This window comes from Muscardinus avellanarius, assembly GCF_963383645.1.
Source record: "Muscardinus avellanarius genome assembly, chromosome: 13".
In the NCBI taxonomy this organism is placed as follows: Eukaryota; Metazoa; Chordata; class Mammalia; order Rodentia; family Gliridae; genus Muscardinus; species Muscardinus avellanarius.
The window spans coordinates 2035411-2053171 of NC_137799.1; the positions used below are offsets into that span (position 1 = coordinate 2035411).

At 63.7% G+C, this 17761-nt stretch overlaps 1 protein-coding gene across 3 annotated transcripts in view; it reads right to left on the reverse strand.

Annotated features, from left to right (window-relative positions):
• KCNT1 (potassium sodium-activated channel subfamily T member 1) overlaps positions 1-12302 on the reverse strand; it is a gene marked incomplete at both ends in the record, with an annotated part of 60038 nt that extends 47736 nt beyond the window's left edge. Inside the window, 2 exons of one of the 3 annotated variants that reach the window (XM_080709531.1) lie at positions 2783-2938; positions 12190-12302. In XM_080709531.1, coding sequence (XP_080565657.1) covers positions 2783-2938; positions 12190-12302 — 269 coding nt within the window. Of the gene's footprint in view, positions 1-2782; positions 2939-12189 lie in introns of those variants that run through there. The other 2 variants (XM_080709535.1, XM_080709534.1) reach the window with 2 other exon arrangements.
• Between the last annotated feature and the right edge of the window lie 5459 nt (positions 12303-17761).

Sequence of the window (17761 nt, forward strand, 5' to 3'; positions counted from 1 at the left end):
GACGGGGCTCTGAGAAGCCAGCGCACAGCCAGCCGCGCTGCAGCGCAGTGACCAAAGCCCTCCACTGCTCTAGGCACCGAGGGGTCAGGGCTCCTTCCCCTGCCCCTTGGGCTCCTGGGGATGTGCGTCAGGGGCCACGATCCCACAGCTCCAGACCTGGCAGGGCGCAGGTGGCTTGCTCCCCAGGAGGCTCCTGGACACGGCCTGGCCTGGTGGTGAGAGCCCACCCAGGGCCCCATCACCCCGCCCCGGCCGCTGCACGGCACTGTTCCCTGGGGAGAGGCCAGCCTGGCGGCTCCACTCCTCTGCACGTGGGTGGCTGAGCGCTCTGCGCCCCAAGGCCAGCCTTGTCTGTGGTGACTCACATAAGTGCCTTTACTCCCCTGAGAACAGGAGCCCACGGCCGCCCGCCTGCTCACAGACTGCAGGATGCAGGGCGCATCTCCTGTTCCTACCCTGGGGGAGAGCAGGGGGTGGGGGCAGCCCCGTGCAAAGCGCTCACTGTGCACCACCCTATGCTGGTGGCCTGGAGACCCCCTCCCCAGGACGGGGGAAAGAGAAAGTATGGCTCACGCCTTCCCAGGGGCCCCTTGGGGGGACCACTGCCCTGGTCCTGTTCCATCCTGCATACCAGCCCACTGCCTGTGGCCCCAGAGCCGGACCCCAGGACCCCCTACATACACAAACACGCGCGCGCGCGCACACACACACACACACACACACACACACACACACACAGCTCCCTGGGCACCCAGGGGCCTGCAGGTGCAGGATCGGCAGGCGGGCCTTCTGGCCTCTTTGGCCGCCCCGAGCCCTCTCTCTCACACCTGAGTCTGTTCTCCCTCCTCACGCCCAGCAAAGCATCCCCACTCCTGATGGCCACCCAGCGTGAGTGACCGACATACTGTGGGTGAGTGACCGACATACTGTGGGTCCCTGGGGGGCCAGGCGGACGTGCCCCCTCCATCCTTCACTCTGGGAATCAGTGAAGGTTCGTGGGGTGGGGGTCTGGCTCCCTGGACAGGGAAGGGGGATGTGGCAGCCGCCTCCCCCGGATTCCTGTGCCCCAGCCCTTGAGACCCGGCTGCTGGAGGAAGCGCTGGGCAGTGGTGGCGGTGCACGTGGGAAGCCACTCCAGGGGCTGGCTCTTCTCGGAGGCGGTGGTGCCCGTGCACAGTGGCAGAGGCCGCTGATGCTGCGGCCTACGGGATGCAGATGGGGTGATTCTGTGTTTGGCTTGTCACCACAGTTTTCAGCTCGCACACAGGTCTGGGGCTCAGGACAGGCTCGGCGGCAGCTCCCCATGCCTGGGCCACTCCCCACAGACGCACGTCACCGTGGCTGGCAGAAGACCTTTCCATCAACTGTGACATGTGAAGGTGGAGGGACACGGGACGAGTGACCTCCACTGTGGCCACTGGCACTTGCCCAGCCAGGGGGCGGTCCGGGCCCCACGCAGGGCACAAAGCCATTTCCTGTCTGACATTGGAAGGAACCCCAAAGGCTGCTATTTTTGAGAATCCACCAAGTCCTGCTGAGCAGGCAGCCCAGAGGCCAGTGCTGACCTAGCAAAAGCCCCGGCACATGGGGTGGACCTAGGCGAGCCCCAGTCCTGCGCTCCACGGGTCCCCAGAGGGTCGGAGCCCCGGCCATGGACATCAGCGCCAGCCCGTCCGTCTCCCCTCTGCCCAAGCAGAGGTCAAGTAATCTCCCCTGGGGCACTTTTCGAAGGTGGGTCCATTTATTATCATAGCACTTAGTTCAACAAGACCAAAAAAAAAAAAAAAAAAAAAAAAAAAACCAGTAAGTTTAAAAAGCGCCTCTGCAGGACTCCTTGGTTCCAGCGGAGGATGACTCTGGCCCACCTCCCCCTCCTTGGCCCAGCTCTAGGCGGGATGCAGCTGGGACGGTCTTCAGATTGCTGTTCACTGGCCTTAGCGGCTCTGCACACGGCCCCTGCACGCCGACCCTCCTCACAAACACCACCTCTTCCCAGCTGCGCTTCAGCGGTGTGCTATTCTAGAGACTCAGCTGGGTCCTGACAATGTGCAGCCTCGTGTACTTGACGTGCTAACTTGAATAATGGCACCGCTGGAGGAAGCTGGCAGTCGTGCCCAGGGCCAGGCGAGTGAGCTCGCGAGTGCCAGAACCCACCCCCGGCACGCTGGGGAGAGCACACCCCTCCCTCGCTCCCTCCCAGGCAGGCGTGAAAGCCAGCCGTCCCTTGAGGCCAAAGCTGGAGTGCCAGGTGATTACCCAAGACAGCTATTTGGGGAAAAGGCAGAGAGAAAAGCAGCGTTTCTTCCCAGCCTCCTGCCAGCACCCCAGCCTGAGTTATTCCTGTGGCTTGCCGGCCCGTTCCTCACGGAAGACACAAGCTCATTTGCTTATTTTTTTTTCTGCCCAAGAGAAACACCAAACGTGAACGCGCGGGAGCTTGAAGGACACGGTTCCTCCATGAATAATTAATAAACCACCACAGCCCGAGTCTGGAGGACACCGGCCCTCAGCCAGACTGTGGTGCTGGCGTCTCCGCCCTGGCTTGTCCCGGGGCTGGGGCTGGGAGCAGGCGGGGGGTGGTCAAGGACCCCCAAATCAGCCTCTGGAGAGACAGCTCCAAGCATCCCGGCCCTCCGCCCAGCGCCCTCAGGGAGATGCCCCCCGTCCAGCCCACCGGAACTTCTCTGGAATCGGCAAAGTTGAAGGGCAACGCGGCTGCGGGCGCGCGGGGCTCAGCACCAAGGACAGCTCCGCGCCCGCAGCCGCCACCGCTCCGGCCTACCTGTCGTCGCTCTGGAAGGACTGGTCGCCCAGAAGCAGGTCCCGAAAGCGGTACCGCGGCGGCAAGGGCAGCACCTCCGTGTCCAGGTCGCTCATCTTGGGGCTGGTGGTGTCCAGGAGCACGTCCCCGCGGCCGCGGTCCCCGGCGCAGGGCCGCCTGCAGGCACACGCCAGCGCCCCCTCACTCGCCGCTGCTGCCCTAGCCACAGCCCCCCACTCGCCCGGGACCCAGGACGGGGAGGGGGCGGAGCGGGGCTGGGGGGCGGTCAGCACCCGAAGGGGGCGGGAGGGGCATCTTCAGGGTCACAGAGGGCGAGAGAGCAGGTCGGCACCTGCAGCCTGGCGGGCACCCAGGGTGAGGTGGGGGCGGACCGGGGCTGGGGGGCGGTCAGCATCCGGACAGGGAGGGAGGAGCACCTGCCCGGGCAGGGGGCGGGTCTGCACCTGCAGGGGGCTGGGCCCTGGCGGCTTGGGCCTGGCCGTACCTGCAGGGGGCCTTCCGGAAGGGGGGCTGCAGGACAGGGTTCATGCCTAAGCTGCCCCAGGACCAGGGGAGGTTTGGGAGGTGGGACGGTCTGCCACAGCCAACTCAAGGACAGGCTCTCACCACTGTCCCTGGTCTCACGGGCTGGCGTGGGGGCCCTCCTCTTCCTGGACGGGGGCCAGGCCACCTCCCTCCCCCCACAGCTCCCGCCAGGCAGGCTGCTCAGCCTTCCTTCCCGGTCCTAAATAGGTCTCTCTGACCCACAGGCCTCTTCCTAGACCTTCAAGGTGCTGAGAACCTGGGTGGTGAAGGGCCAGGAAGCTTAAGAGGCCCTTGTCTCCATCCTCCTGGGACAGCAGACCTACCCTCCATGCCAGAGCCCCAGCCAAGCAGTTCATGCCCACCAAGTGAATACACGCTGGTCCCTGCACCATGCCAGCAGAGCCCTGGGAGTTGCCACCAGGGGAGACTCAAGCCCAAGCCCTTGCCCCTGCCCCCACCAGGGCCTTGGGCTCCTGGTTCTCTGGCGTGTGCTGAGCTTCCAGGGAATCTCAGTTCCAGGCCATCCTTGTGCGGTCCCTCACAGCCCACAGATGGAGGCAGGAATTCTCCCTTTCTCCCCACAGGCTCCACCTGCCAGATGGCACAGAGACCCCAGGAGGGGCAGCCGTGGCTCTGTACTTGAGCCATGTCAGGAGGGGCCTCCTGGGTTCCTTCTAAGGAACAGGAAGTTCTCCCAGTCCAGGACAGTCCCTGGAGGAGGGTGGAGGAGAAAGGGAGAACGGCGTGCCTCAGGCGGGTGCAGAAGTGTGCGCACTGCGCTCTGCTCCCGGTGCTGGGAGGCTGTGCTCAGAGGCCCCAAGGCCACCCAAGGCCACCTGGTGCCAGGTACAGGCCAGGGAGCCCTCCTCAAAGGACTCAAGTCGGGAGCACCCCTCCCGAGCCCTCCAACCCTGGACAGGCAGCGGGGAGGCAGGCAGGCCCCAGCACCTCAGCCCCACGGGATGCCTGGCCATGGCCACACGTTGCAGGCACCTGCCCAGCACCCTTCTTGCTCTCAGGTCGCAGGTTCAACCCCGGGGATCTGGCAGCACTTGAAAAATAACATTTTCTTAATTGCATCAGCGAAGCGGGATGTTTTTCTTAGTCACAAGCTGCCTGGGCTGTGGGGAAGTGCCAGCAGGTGGGGAGCCACGTGTCCAGGGTTTGGGGACTGTTTTCCTTTTTTTTTTCTTTTTCAATTCCCCTTTCTCACTGAAAACCCCCTTCAAAGGCAAAACCCCAGGAGAACACCGACTCCCCAGGAGCTGCCCCTGCGGGCCCCCCTTTGGTGCACTTGGGATTTCTCTTTGGCTTCGAGGTCCAGCCTTGGCAGGGCCCAGGAAAGAAATCAGGGTGAGACCTGGTTTGCTTCAGTGGCGACATAGGGGAAGGAGGCGCACCAGAGCCCAGGGACCTGGCTCTGTCCACCCCAGATGCGGCTCGGGGACCATGACGGGGCAGGAGTGCTGCTGAGACATTGAAGTGCGCACTCCACCCTGGACGGGTGTCCCGCAGGCCTCCTGTCCCCTCAGCAGGGCCACAGACTTGCAGGAACTTGACCGTTCACTCTGCAGGCTGAGGCCCAGCAGCACCGGGCCTCTTGAAAGGCCCCTGTTGTAGGAGGGGTGTGGACACTGCCCCCCGTGTCCTCAAGGCCAGGTGGGATGCTCGCTGGCTTCTATAGGTCCTGGGTCCTATCAAGGGAGCTTTGGGCACTTGGGAGGCCTTGTTGAGATGGTCCAGGTGTGGCAAGAGGGTGGCTCTGGAGCAGGCCCAGGCCTCCTGCCCCTGCTCCCCCTCCCCTGCCATGTGGTTCCACTTGCTGCCCCGCCATGGATGCCTTGCCTGGGCCCGCTATGCAAGAAGGAACAAGGTGACCTGAGAGGAAGCCGCGGGGGCTGTGTTCACAGTTGTCCCGAGGAGTCAACTGAATACTTATCCGAACAAATAAAGGCCCCTGTCTAATAAAGCAGCCAAGCCCAAGGAGCTCCGCAAACCAAGAGCCAGGGCAGTGAGGAGCCAGAGACGACCGCTGGGAAAGGAGCCTGCCAACAGCAGCCGCAGAGCCCAGAGCCGCTCTGCCCCGCACCTGCGGGACCCGCCTTCCCCAGCAGTGCACCTCACGGGAGGGGCGGCCAGGCCCCCCAGGCCCAACAGCCGAATAGACGTCAGCCCCAATCAAGGGCACATTGTTATTTTCTCAGAATCTGACAAAGGATTTCAAGAATTCATACTGGAGAGTAAATTTGCAGGAATAGTCATGAGGGTTGAGAGGGCGGTGGAGACAAGGGTTTGCCTCGCCAGCCGCCAGCGTTGATTTAGAGCCCAGGTGGTGGCTGGAGGAGGCTGGGGAACTGGCACATCGAAGAGGAGCAGCCACAGAGCACACCGGAGGGCCTCTGAGTGCTCTCCATCTGCACCGGGGTCTGGGCTGGAGAAGGCAGCGGGAGTGGGGCCAGAGCGTTGACAGTTAGGGCAAGAGACGGTGGGCCTGTCCTGAGGTCTGACTAGGCCCCGGCCACGTATCCCTGCTGGGGGCGGGGGGTGGCACCGAGATCAGGGTAACACACTAGGCCTTGTTGTTATCAAGTCGTCTTACATACACAGCCTTCCACTTGCTCCCCACCTTGGTAGGGTAAGTGCTCAAACTCAGGGCTCTGCTCCTGAGCCATCTACCAGATGGCTGGATGATCTCTATTGGGTGAAAGAAAATAAAATCAGACCCCACCAGCTGGGTGTGGTGGCATGCCCTCATAATCCTAGTACTTGGGAAGGTGAGACCAGAATCCTGCAGTTCTCAGACAGCCTCAGCTACTCAGTGAGGCCCTCCGCAACTTAGTCAGACCTGTTTCAAAATAAAATAGGGTTGAGGGTATAGTTCAGAGGTAGAATGCCCCTGGGTTTCATACCCAGTACCACAAAAGAAAAAAAAAACAACAACAGAATTTAGACCCCACCTGCTAGTCTCAAACCAAGAAGAAGATTGGAAAACAACTCGATGAAATGTTGGAATGGAGAAGGCCTTTTATTGAATATGCAAAACCTCCCCAAAGTATCGTAGAATAGGTTTAGAAACTCTTCCACATCAGAGTAAAACACAGCTGTTCAACAAAAGGCACCGTCAATAAAGAAGAAATGACAAACAGAAATGGCACCTGTGAGGGCGAAGACAGCCGGGGGACAGGGGCACCGACAGAGCCCTCCAGGGAAAGCACGGGCCTCACGGGCGCACGGGTGACGTCCAGACCAGGAACAGGAAAAGAAGAAACCAATCAGGCGGGGAGATGCTCACCCTGCGGGGATGAAGACTGCCCGTGCTGCCAAATGGACACGGCGCCAGGGCGTGGGTGTGGGGAGTGTGGGAACCAGGTTTCCTGCCGGTGCCCACCCACTTGGCCGGGAGCTGATCAGGGCATAGCTGCAGGCCTCCTCCACCTGGAGACCCTCGCTGGGGACATGCTGGCCAGGCCCAAGGAGGCCTGGCCGTGGATTTCCATTATGAAGGCTTCCCTGGGAGCCCCGGATGTCCCAGCTCAGGAAGGACGGGAAGCCACACTCGGGGCTGCTCTGGGAACCCCCGGGTCCCCTTGAGCCCAAGCGAGCCTGTGTGGACATGCTCCTGCAAACGCACAAGCACTCTTTTTTTTTTTTTAATTTGTATGGTACTGGGGGTTGGACCCAGGGGCACTCCACCTCCGAGCTATCCCCCAAGACCTATTTTTTTTTATTCTTTATTTTGAAACAGGGTCTAAGTTGTGGAGTAGCTAAGGCTGGCCTCAGCCTCCCAAACACTGGGATTACAAGCCTGGGCCACCAAGTATGGCACAAGCACTCTTGATGAGATCCTGGCATAGAGCTTAATATGACTTCTTTCCAAAGAACCCCAAACAAGAAAGGGGCTTCTTTGGGTTCCCGGCTCACAGAGGCACAGGAATCGTCGCCACACACTGGCAACCACAGTCCTGGGCCAGGGCGGGCTTCGAGGGCAGCATCTCATCTCTGTGGCTAAAGACCCCTCCCGGCTTCACCAGGCTGTTGCTGTAGCCCCCAGCCCCCTTCCAGCTCTGGGTGGGCCTCAGAAGGAGGCAGGGACCTGCTCCTTAGGACCGGCACAGGAGGCCTAAGAGAAACTGCACTCTCCTCTGCTCCCTGGGGCTCCTTTTAAAAGCTGGATAGCTTTTAGCACTCCATTGACCCTCCCAGGGCGCGGGTGTGACCGTCTTCCGGGAGAGGCAACTCCTCTGCTAGACTAGCCTGCAGCCACTAACGCTCGGCTCAGAGCTTTCAAGCAGCCTCAGAGCCATTCTGACGAGGGACAGGGACGGAGGGGTGCGCAGTATCCACGTACGGCTGTGTGCACACATGCACAGATACATGCATGGGCGTCTGCATACACGCAAGTGCAAGACACGTGTGTGGACATGTGCACGCACATGGTGTGTGTTTGTGTGCTGGGCATGCGTGTACTGCCATGTGCATGGATGTTTACAAGCACGCCGACACGTGTGTGCGTGCGTGCACACTGTGTGCGTCCTGCCTATGGTCTGGGAGGCTCCTGTAAGCGGCACTGCAGTTTCAGCGGGTGGGGGCAGCTGAGCGCTGGCTCGGTGCCCTGCGAGTGGGAGGTGCAGAATCTCTCTGCTGACCACGACAGAAAGGCTAACAGCTTCCTGTGCTCGGCAGTGGAGAAGCTGGAGCTGTGCACCCTGCTGGGTAATGGGGGGGAGAGGCACCTCCGGGTGACGTCCCCAGGGGAGGGGACGTTGTGAGCACATTGGCTGGCTGTCACCAACATCTCCTGAAGGGCACATATCATGTTCCAAAGGGAAAGCTCAGGGCTCCTGGAGGACCTCACACGGGAGGTGCCGCTAGGCTGCTGCTTTAGGGCCACTTTCTCTGTGCACAGTCCGCCGGGAAGGAAAAGAGGCAGGCCTGGGGACAGAGGCCTGGTGCAGCCCCGGGGCTGTCATCATTCCTGGGCCAGCCCCAAGGATGCGGGGAGGCAAAAGTCACAGGGCACTGGCACTCCTACCCATCCTGGGCTTGGGCCAGTGCTTGGGAGAGTACCCTGCTGTGCCCGCTCCATCAGCACCAGCAGCAAGCCCAGGAGTGTCCACGTCCATGTCTCAGGGCCCAGCGCTCACCCCAAGGCCTGGACCCTTGGCCAGTCCTGCCCGCAGGCACATCTTGTCCTTTGGCCAAGACATGCATGGAGGTGCCTGGTGACACAAACATCCGGGCTCTCAGTCTCCCACCTGAGCCAGCACCGAGCTGACGGGCCCTGCATCCCAGCCCCAGAGGCCTGCTGGGCCTTGGCAGGGCAGGAGCCCGGGTAGCAGTGCTGGCCAAGGAGGAGACAGCGGTGGCTCCCCCGGAGCCCAGTCTGGCATCTCTGCCTCATGCCTGCAGGGCCCTTGCTGTGGTCGCTCTTGGGGGGCTCCAGGTGCTGAGAGTCCGGGAGTCCCTGGCAGGCCCCCACGGCAGCCAGCCTGCACCTTGCCCTGGTTCTAGTTGGTCCGACTGCTGTGCCAGGTCCTAAGCCCTGGCCAGGTGAGCAGCGGGCGCCTGGTGCGTGGGCACCTCCCTAGAGGAGAGTGTGCCCCTTGCCTGGGGTCCTGCTGCGCCGCCCTCTCTGCCCTGCTCTCTCCAGCCCTCAGCCCTCACGTGGGCTGCTCAGCCCAGCGTCAGCAGACGGCGCTCCCCACAGCGGGCTCTGTAGGCTGCACTCTGCCCACGGGCTGTGCCATTCATGAGCCTCAGAGGCTTGATGTCCAACGACATCCCAACTCTAGGAGTCAGAGAAATCGCAGTGCCCACGGGCATATGTGCATAGCTGGGGAAACTGAGGCCCTGCTCCCCGCCCACCCCCACAGTCAGTGGGTCTGAGTCCCTGTGCCGTGTGTCCCTGCCCTGTAGGAGGGGCCTGCTGAAGGTGGGAGCTGAGCTGCCTAGGGACCCCTGGAGGGTCACTGCTGCTGCTTCGGATGGGCACTGTGTCCCCGAAGTCGGGACCCCAGTGGCAGGAGAGGTCCATGCCATGGCCATGGGGCCCCGGTGGCCCCTCAGAGCCTTCATGTCGGCCTGGAGCTGGTGGGAGACCCCCAGTTGCCACCTGAACTTGGCTGGAGTGTCTGCCCATGTGATCACTGGGGAGTGGGGCATTCCCCCCCCCGGGACCCTCTCCTGGCCACACTGTGCCTTCTGTAACTCACAGGGCGGGCAGCACAGGTACCTGCGCCCAGTGCAGAGGGCAGGCCCCTCACTCTTGCCTCCAAGGACACCTGTGGCCTCTGGGACTTTGGCTGCTAAGGCCTGATCGAGCCCATGGGAGCCAGAGCCTGCACCCATCGTCCCGAGCCCAGCCTCCTGCTGCTGCCATGGCGAGAGGACCATGACTTCAGGCCATCTGGACAGTCTGAGACGGTGGGCAGGGCAAAGCTGACGGGAGGGCCCACGAGACCACAGGAGGTGCGTCTCTCTGATAGCAGAGACAGCTGGCACCTGTGCACACACCTGCTTGGGGCCCGGCACGCACCCGAGGGCCCCGTGCCACTTGCTGGTTGGATCCCCCACCCGGCAGCCTTCCGCCCAGGGCTGGGTCCCCTGAGGTCTCCTGGGGCGCCCCTCCCCAGCCAGGAGGGCAGAGGCTACTCCTCAAGGTAGAGATGGTCTGAGACCCCAGCAGGAAGCCCTGCTTGTCACTTTCAACACATGTGGTAGCATCACAGGCTGCAGGCACAGGGTGGCGTCACTGGACACCGGGTGTCCTCGGTGAGAAGGCACCTGGCTGCAGTGGGTCCCCAGGCCCTGGGCTCACTGCCCATGCAGGCAGACAGCACTGGGACCCCCGGTCCAGGGCCCCGGGAAGGATTGCTAGAGAACACCGCAGGCCCTTCCCAGAGTCCTCGCCGGCCCAAGGCAGCTCCATCCAGGCCGCATAGCTATACCTCCTGCTGGCCGGGACTGGGCTGCCCCATGGCCCCCAGACCTTTCCCACGGGACCTGGTGGCTTTCTGCTGCTCTGCAGACAGGGCTCCCTAATATGGACCAGGAGAGCTGGCACATACCCAGCAGGATGCCCTGGCCGCCAGGGCCCAGTGGGTTCTGTGACCCCGGGAGCGGGGCCTACACATGGGAACTGGTAGTTCCAGGAGACCGCAGAGGGGAGAAGACCTTGCTAGCTCTGGACGCATGGCTGGGCCTCTCCCACTAACCTAGCAGCTGTCAGCTCCGAGGAAGAGCAGAGGGGGGCCCAGTGACGCTGAGGGCCCAGGCAGCGGGGGCCTGGCACCTCGCAGCAAGGGGCTGGGGGCAGCTCCATGGGGCAGGAAAGGGGGCAGGGCTGGGGCCTGGGTGGGGACTCCTCAACCTGAAGGGCTGAGAGCCCGTCTCTGGGCCTGCACTTCTCAGCCTTGCAGCCTGGAGCACCCCTGGGCTAGGGGTGGGGTGTTTCAGCGCCTCTCTGGGCTGTCAGCCTTGGCCCCACCCAGGGCTCAGCTCTGCCCTCTGCGGGGTCCTCAGCCCTGGCGTAGCCCACCTGCTGTGTGACAGTGAATCTCTGCAGGACAGAGCAGCTCCGACCAGCAGGGAGGAGGAGCTGTTAAGATACCAGTACCCGGTGGACCGACGATGCCACCAGGTTTGGTGCTAAAACCCAGACCCTGAGGACCTGGGGGTCCTGCCTGGGCAGGTGGCCAGGTGGGAAGGTAATGAACTTGGGGCTGAATGGCCAGGAGAGGGTCACCCAAGCCATGGAGAGAGAGGGCAGAGGGCCCTCCCGGGGTCCCTTACCCTGTATCTGACAAACACCAGCTGGTTGGTCCCTCAGGGTGGCCACGGGAAGTTCAGGCTGCACCCACTTCCCAAGGACCTGCCAAGTGGCCCCTTTCTCTTAGACATGCACTCTGGCCCCAAGCTGTCCCCCAGCCCTTGCAGCCCCTGGCGCAACCCTGGCCCTTGAGGCTTCGGCTAAGAACCTGTCCTGAGCCAGAGCCCTCGCCAGAACAGTCCTTAAAGACCCTCTGCTACATGCCCTCATTTTACAGACAGGAAACTGAGTCTCACAGAGGAATGGCCACCAGAAGTAACTCATGGCTTCAGGGTTGCTCAGCTGCCCCCTTCTCTGGCCTCAGAACAGCTGGACCCCAGAGAGTAGGGGTCTGCCCAGCTGGGAAGGGCTCCCCCAGGCTTCCCAGGGTTGGGCTCTGGATACCAGGCGAGGCTCAGGGGGCGTGGAGGAGGTAGAAGGACCGGGCTGCTCTCCCTCCAGCACTGCCCGAGTCCTGACAATGGCCACCAGGGTGGACAGGCTGTCCTTCCCGGCCACTGCATTGGGAAGGCCGCTCCAGGCTAGCTGGAAACCCTTCTCAGCTCACTGACCTCACCAGGATGGGTACTCGGGACCTCAGAAGAAATGGCCAGCAAGGTCACCAAGTGACTGCAGCCATGACTCTCCGCTGACCACTCCCTAGTGCCCCTCACCAGTGGGGGTCTTACAATGAAAACCCCCTTACAGTGGGGCAGCCTTGTCCTGGCACCCCTCACACGAGAAGCCACACGCGCCCCTCCCCAGGCTCCAAGGGGGCTGGGGCCCCTCTGCTCCGGCCTGTTCTGCACAGCTGCCTCCCCCACCCGCCGGGCAAGGCTCAGAGCCCTGCCTAGGGAAGAGCCCCCTGCTCGCAGGCTGTGGACATGCAGGCCAGCCCTCAAGGGCGCCGCCATCCCAGTGAGCGAGCCCCGCCTTAGGGCCCTAGCGTTCCCATGGCGGGCGAGGAGCCCTGGGGTCTGGGAGGGTGGGGGAGAGGGGAGGACCCTGGGCGTTCTCATACGGGTGGCTTAACCCACGCCGGTGCCGCCTCGCGGGAGGGCGCAGCAACCCATACCTGGGGGCGCATCCACCGCTGTCCTCCAACTCGAAGGTCCGGTTGGTGTAGCCCCAGCTGCGGGTCTCCCGGGAGACGCCCCCAGGGCTGCGCGCCCCTTCGGGGAGCGGCATGCAGGCGGGGCGGCTCGGACCCCCGCAGAGGCAGGAGCGAGTCAGGAACCTCGGCCGCCTCTTTTCTCCTTGTCCCCCAAACACTTTCCCCCCCTCAGATTGGGGGAAAACCAGCTCGTTCCAGGATCGAGGTTCGCGCGCCCGTTCGCGCGCGCCCCCTGCCGGCTGCACTGGGACTGCGCAGTGCTGGTGGGGCCGGGAGGGCGGAGGGGCTCCTTCAGCACCCCAGCCAGCATCCCCGCAGGGTTCCTTCCACTGCGGTGCTCCCCGGCTGTAATCCGATAAACAGAGGCTCATTCATGATTAGATAATCTGGTATGCAGGGCCACATCTGGGGGTCCACAGTGGGAAGGCGGTCATCCTGCAGGGGCCTCAGTGGGGCGCAGCGGGCTATGAGCCTTCCACTTTTTAAGTGCCCAGGCAAGACTGGGGCTGCACAGGTCTGGGGTGCTGCACTGTGGGGCTCGGTACCTGCCACGCCCACCCGCTAGGACGCTGGCCACCGAGGCAGAGCGGAGCCCAGCCCTCTGCGCACCTGTCCCAGGGCACCACACTGCCTGCAGGGGCTGGACTTCAGGCTGTGGAGTGCCTGGCCGTCCTGGGTCTCAGCCATACAGGAATGCTCCGAGCACCTTTCATACAGGCAGGACGTGTGTGTGTGGGGGGTCCACCCCAGGTGTACACAGGGCACCCAGGGCAGCCTGGCTCAGTCTTGGACCTTTGAGTACTTTCCCCCAAACCTAGGCCTTGGTCATTCAGCGCTCCCAGATCATATCTAAAATAGGACAGCTTTGAGGAGAGGGTGGGAGACAGGGAGGAAAAAGGGGACAGAGACGCAGAGAGACACAGAGTTGGGGGGCAAAAGAGGGCTGGGGAATCAGACAGGCTGGGCACTGAGTCTCATGGGGGGTTGGTGTGAGCTTTGGGGAAGTCTGGGGGTGGAGGTGAGATGGTCCCTTCCCAGCAGGCTGAGCACAGGGGAGTTCTGGGCAGGGCGGGCACTCGGCAGAAGTGGGGGATGCTCGGCCTGCATCTCCACCGAGCTCACCTGCGGTCCTGCACCTCTGTGCCCCGTGGTCCAGAGAGATGTGAACAGTGCTATGGGGTTTCGCCTCCTCCCTCCTGGGCACCGCCTCCTCCTCAGGACTCTGGCTTTTCTGCCAGGACCCTCACCTGCCCCGAGGTGGATGACCCTCCTGCCTGGGGAACCCAGAGCCGGTCATTGGGGGGGGGGGCCTGCCTGTCAGCTCTCAGGAGCCAGCCAGCCCATCTGTTAGAGATAATTACGTGTCAGTAAGGGGGGACCCATCAGGAATGGTGAGAACTCTGAGGGCTTCCAGGGGCAAATCTTGGCCCCTTTGCCACAGAGGAGCTGAGCCTCAGAATGCCAGCCAGCCTGCAGGGAGGGGAGAGGGACCTCCCCCTCCAGCCAGACGCAGGGAGGGAGAGGGCCCGAGGCCCTGACTTCCAGCCCACTCCTGCAAAAGGTGGCCAGTGTGGACAGGTGTGATGGAGCGTCCCCAACACCGTGGGCCCTGGCACCCCTGCTGCCCTGGTCTCTGCTGGGCACTGCAGGCCCTCCCACGTGCCATGCCGGCACAACCAGGTGTTCTCACAGAAAAAGAAGCGGTGGGGGCTGCCCTCAGGTGGGGGGCTGGCCTGGCCCCAAGCCCCCTTGCAGCCCACCCGGCATCTCCAGCCTCCATCCCCTCCCCTAATCCCAGGATGCAGGCCTTCATATCCTGCGCCCTGCCTGGGCTGGCAGGGATGGAGTGAGGGGCCCAGCTAGCCATGCACCCCTCACACCCGGGCCCATTGCTGCCCTCTCCTGGCTCCACCCAACTGGGTTCATCCACCCAAAGCCCCACCCAGGGCTCTGGCCAAGGCCCACCAGAGGCGGGCAGGAGCTCTGGCCTGTCCCAAGTCAGCACCCTAGACGGACTCCCCACAATGGCGACACCTGCCTCAGTATCCCCTGGCTGCCCCTCAGGAGAGGAGCTGTGTCCTCTGCCCCGGGACATCCTATAGCAACTATCCCCAGCAGAAGCCTGGGTAAAGTGAAAATTGGCCAGGTGTGGTGGTACTCGGGATGCTGAAACTGGAGGATTGCATGTTCGAGGGTAGCCACGGCAACATAGTGGAACTCTCAGACAGCAAGTGAATAAATACATAAATGGCTGGGGGTGTAGCCCCTGAGTTCAATCTCCAGGGTGTGGGGTTGGGTGCGAAGCGAGCAGACACCCGGGGCCCTGAGGACCTTCGCTCCCACCCACATCCCCAGAGGCGGCGGGGCTGGGGGGGCACGCTGGGAGCCGGAGGGCTATAAGAAGGCAGCTCCACTAGCCTCCCCTCCGCCCCGAGAGCCGAGCCAGGGGCGTGCAGCGTGGGGAGGCACCCGGAAGGCGAGGGCCTCCCGGCTCGGATGACCCACAGGTGCAGAGCGGGTGGGTGGGTGCTGGCAGTGTGGTCACGCAGAGCGCATGCCTGCGGGAGCGGAAGGGCAGGTGGACACCCTCCGGCCCTCCTTGACTGGCCCGTCCCGGAAAGGCCGCAGACCAGCATCCCCCTCCAGCAGAGGTCCTCCACGCTGCCCTGCGGCACCCAGCGGAGCACGGGGCGGGGCGGGGCCACGATGGCCCCTCCCCCGGGCGGCCGCTGGGGGCGGAGCCACCTGGCCACTCGCTCGCACCTTTCCGGGCCGGGGGCGGGGCCGGCGTGGTGGGGGCGGGGAGCACGTGGGCGCGCGGGGGCGGGGCGCTGGACGCGCGGGCCGCCTGCACGGGGTCCTGTCTGGAGCCTCGTCCGCCGCCACAGCCGCGTGCTCATGGCGTCCTGGAGCCCCGAGCTCGCGTCCGGGGACCCCGTAGCCCCCAGCTGCGGGGAATGCAGGTGAAGCATTGGGTGCGGGGCGGCGAGGGTGCTTCCGTCCAGGGGCCACCGTGCTTACCCTGCCCTGAGCGCCGGGGGCCCGGCCCTGGGGGAGCAGGGATGCCCAGCCGACCAGGGAGTACCTGGGTCACCCCGGCCTTGTCCTCCACTGCCCCCCAGCTGCCCCCCATAGGCGCCATTGCACGTGTGGGGCCCCTGGTGGCCGGTTCCTGGAGTTCATCGAGCCCCGGCCTCTCTCCTCTCTAGCGCCGCATCGTTGTTGGGGTCCCGGGAGCGCGTGGAGCGCCCAGCCCAGGGCCCTGCGGTGGCAGAGGGTCGGGGCTCCAGCCTGCCGAGGAGCGTGCTCAGCGAGAGGGAGCGCAGGCGAGTGGCGCGCCGGGGGTCCAAAGGGGTTGGGTGGGGCTTGTGGCTGCCGCCGGGTTTCACAGCCGGGACAGGACCGGCTGAGGCCTCAAGGAGTCCTCCTCGAGGGAGGTGATTAGTGGCCCGCTGTGGCCTCCTCCTTGGCCTGAAGCCCTGGGCATTGGGAGGGTGTGCATTTGGGATTCTCTAGACTCCTGGCAGGGACTATCTCCTCTGCACACCCCAAAGCAGGGATTGGCCCCTTCTGGATGGTCACACACAAGTGGACGGCCTGTGGCCTCAGGCTCAGACCGCTGGAGAGTGAACCAGCCTTGGCCTGGGGACCTTCCAGCCCCAGAGGAAGCCCCAGGGCTGCTCGGGGTGGGGGGTTCCAGCAGCTCCTGCCCCTTATCCTGGCAAAGGCTGGATGGGCTCACGGGTGGACCTCTCTCCCTCGTTTGGAAGTAGGAGGCGGATCTCGGTGAGCTGCGAGCGCCTGCGGGCCCTGCTGCCCCACTTCGATGGCCGGCGGGAGGACATGGCCTCCATCCTGGAGATGGCCGTGCAGTTTCTCCGGCTCGCCCACGTGCTGCTGGCGAATGGGGAGCAGCAAGCCGTGAGTCGCGGGCGGAGGGGCCTGTCAGTCCTCTGCTGGTTGTGGGACACCTCTCACCGGGGTGGGGGCAGTGTGTCCTTTTCTCTTCACCCCCTGCCTCCCGTCGCCCTGGCTGCCGTTCTCTGCAAGCCACTGCTGGGTTTGTACCAACCACACCTGTTGTCATTCACCCCCTCCCAGCCCCCACCCCCAATCCTGGTTGGGTGATGGGTCACCCTGACACTTGGTGTCAGCCCTGGGAGGGCCGGGCCCTTATGTGGCCCACCTGAGCAGCGCGTACATTCTTTCCCTGCACCTGAGGGGTCAGGACAAGGTGACCTCATCCTGTCTCCAGAGTCCCGTGTGGCGGCCCTAGTGCCCGCATGTGCGGGAGCTGAGGGCCACCTTGGGAACGGAACGGCCCTGATGTTTGTGAGGGTGGGGGTCCGAGCAATGGGGCCGAGGCCCCTGGGTGGGCACGGCTTTTCACAGAGAGGGTGAGGCGACCTAGGAGTGAGCGTTTGGCTTCCGTCATGAGCTGGCACAGGGTGAGCTCAGAGTAAAGCTCTAGTGCCCTGGGTACCCAGTGAGGCGGCCGATCTGACCACAGTGCGCCCCTGTGGGCTCCCAGCCCACTAGCTGGCTGTGTGTATGTGCACGAGGCCCTGGTACTGAAGATTAAACTCAGGTCCTCGTTCATGCTCCGCAAGCACTCTACCCCCGAGCCACACCCCCACCCCTTTTTATATTACCTTGGGCGGGGTCTTGCCGGTGACCCTCCCGTCTCTCAGCCCCCTGAGTTGCTGGGACTACAGGTGTGTGCCACTTGTGCCCAGTCTCTGTGTTTAACTTTCAGGTTTCTGCTGCCTCCGCGGAGACCTGGCACAGGTGGCGGGATGTTCTGCAGTTGACCCTGACGAGTCCCCTTCTGACCAGCGGGCCAGACCCGGAAACAGTAGCATCTGGGGTGACTCTGTTAGTGTCCCTGTGGCCCACCCTGCAGGGCTGTGGGGTGCCCAGGAGCAGCGGGCGCAGGCTTCTCTGGCTCCACTCTCAGAGACCTGGGAACTGGGCTGGTCCCTAGAAGTAGTACTAAGGGAATTACTGTCTCAGCTCATGCAGAGGGGTCAGGACAAGGTGACAGACGAAAGGGGCGTGGTCAGCAGGCTTGAGGGGCTGGGCAGGCGCAGAGGGAGGCAGTACCCACGCTTGGTTCCTTCCCTCCCTGTGGGGCTCAGAGCTCCTCCCGTCTCCACACCATCCAGGCAGCGGGACTCCCCTGGCTGGGGGACTCTGGGTGTGGACAGGAGCGAGGCCCCACCGGGATTGCTGGAGCCTCCGGACAGGCCACCATCCCTCCCGGGTAAGGATGGGCACCCGTGAGCATGCTGAGTGTGGTGTCTGCGTCTGGGACAGGCCAGGTGACTCCAGCCCCGAGATGGGTGGGGTTGAATACTTATTCTGTGCAAACCCTGTGTGTTGTGGGCCGCCCGTGCCGTCCTTGGTCGTTGAGTATTTGCCTGCTCGGGGCCAGTGTCCTGACCGGCCTCACTCCCCGAGGACAGGGCCGTGCACCTTCACGCTGGACCTCCATGAGTCCTAGGTCTGCCAGGAGTGGGGGGCTGGCCTGTCC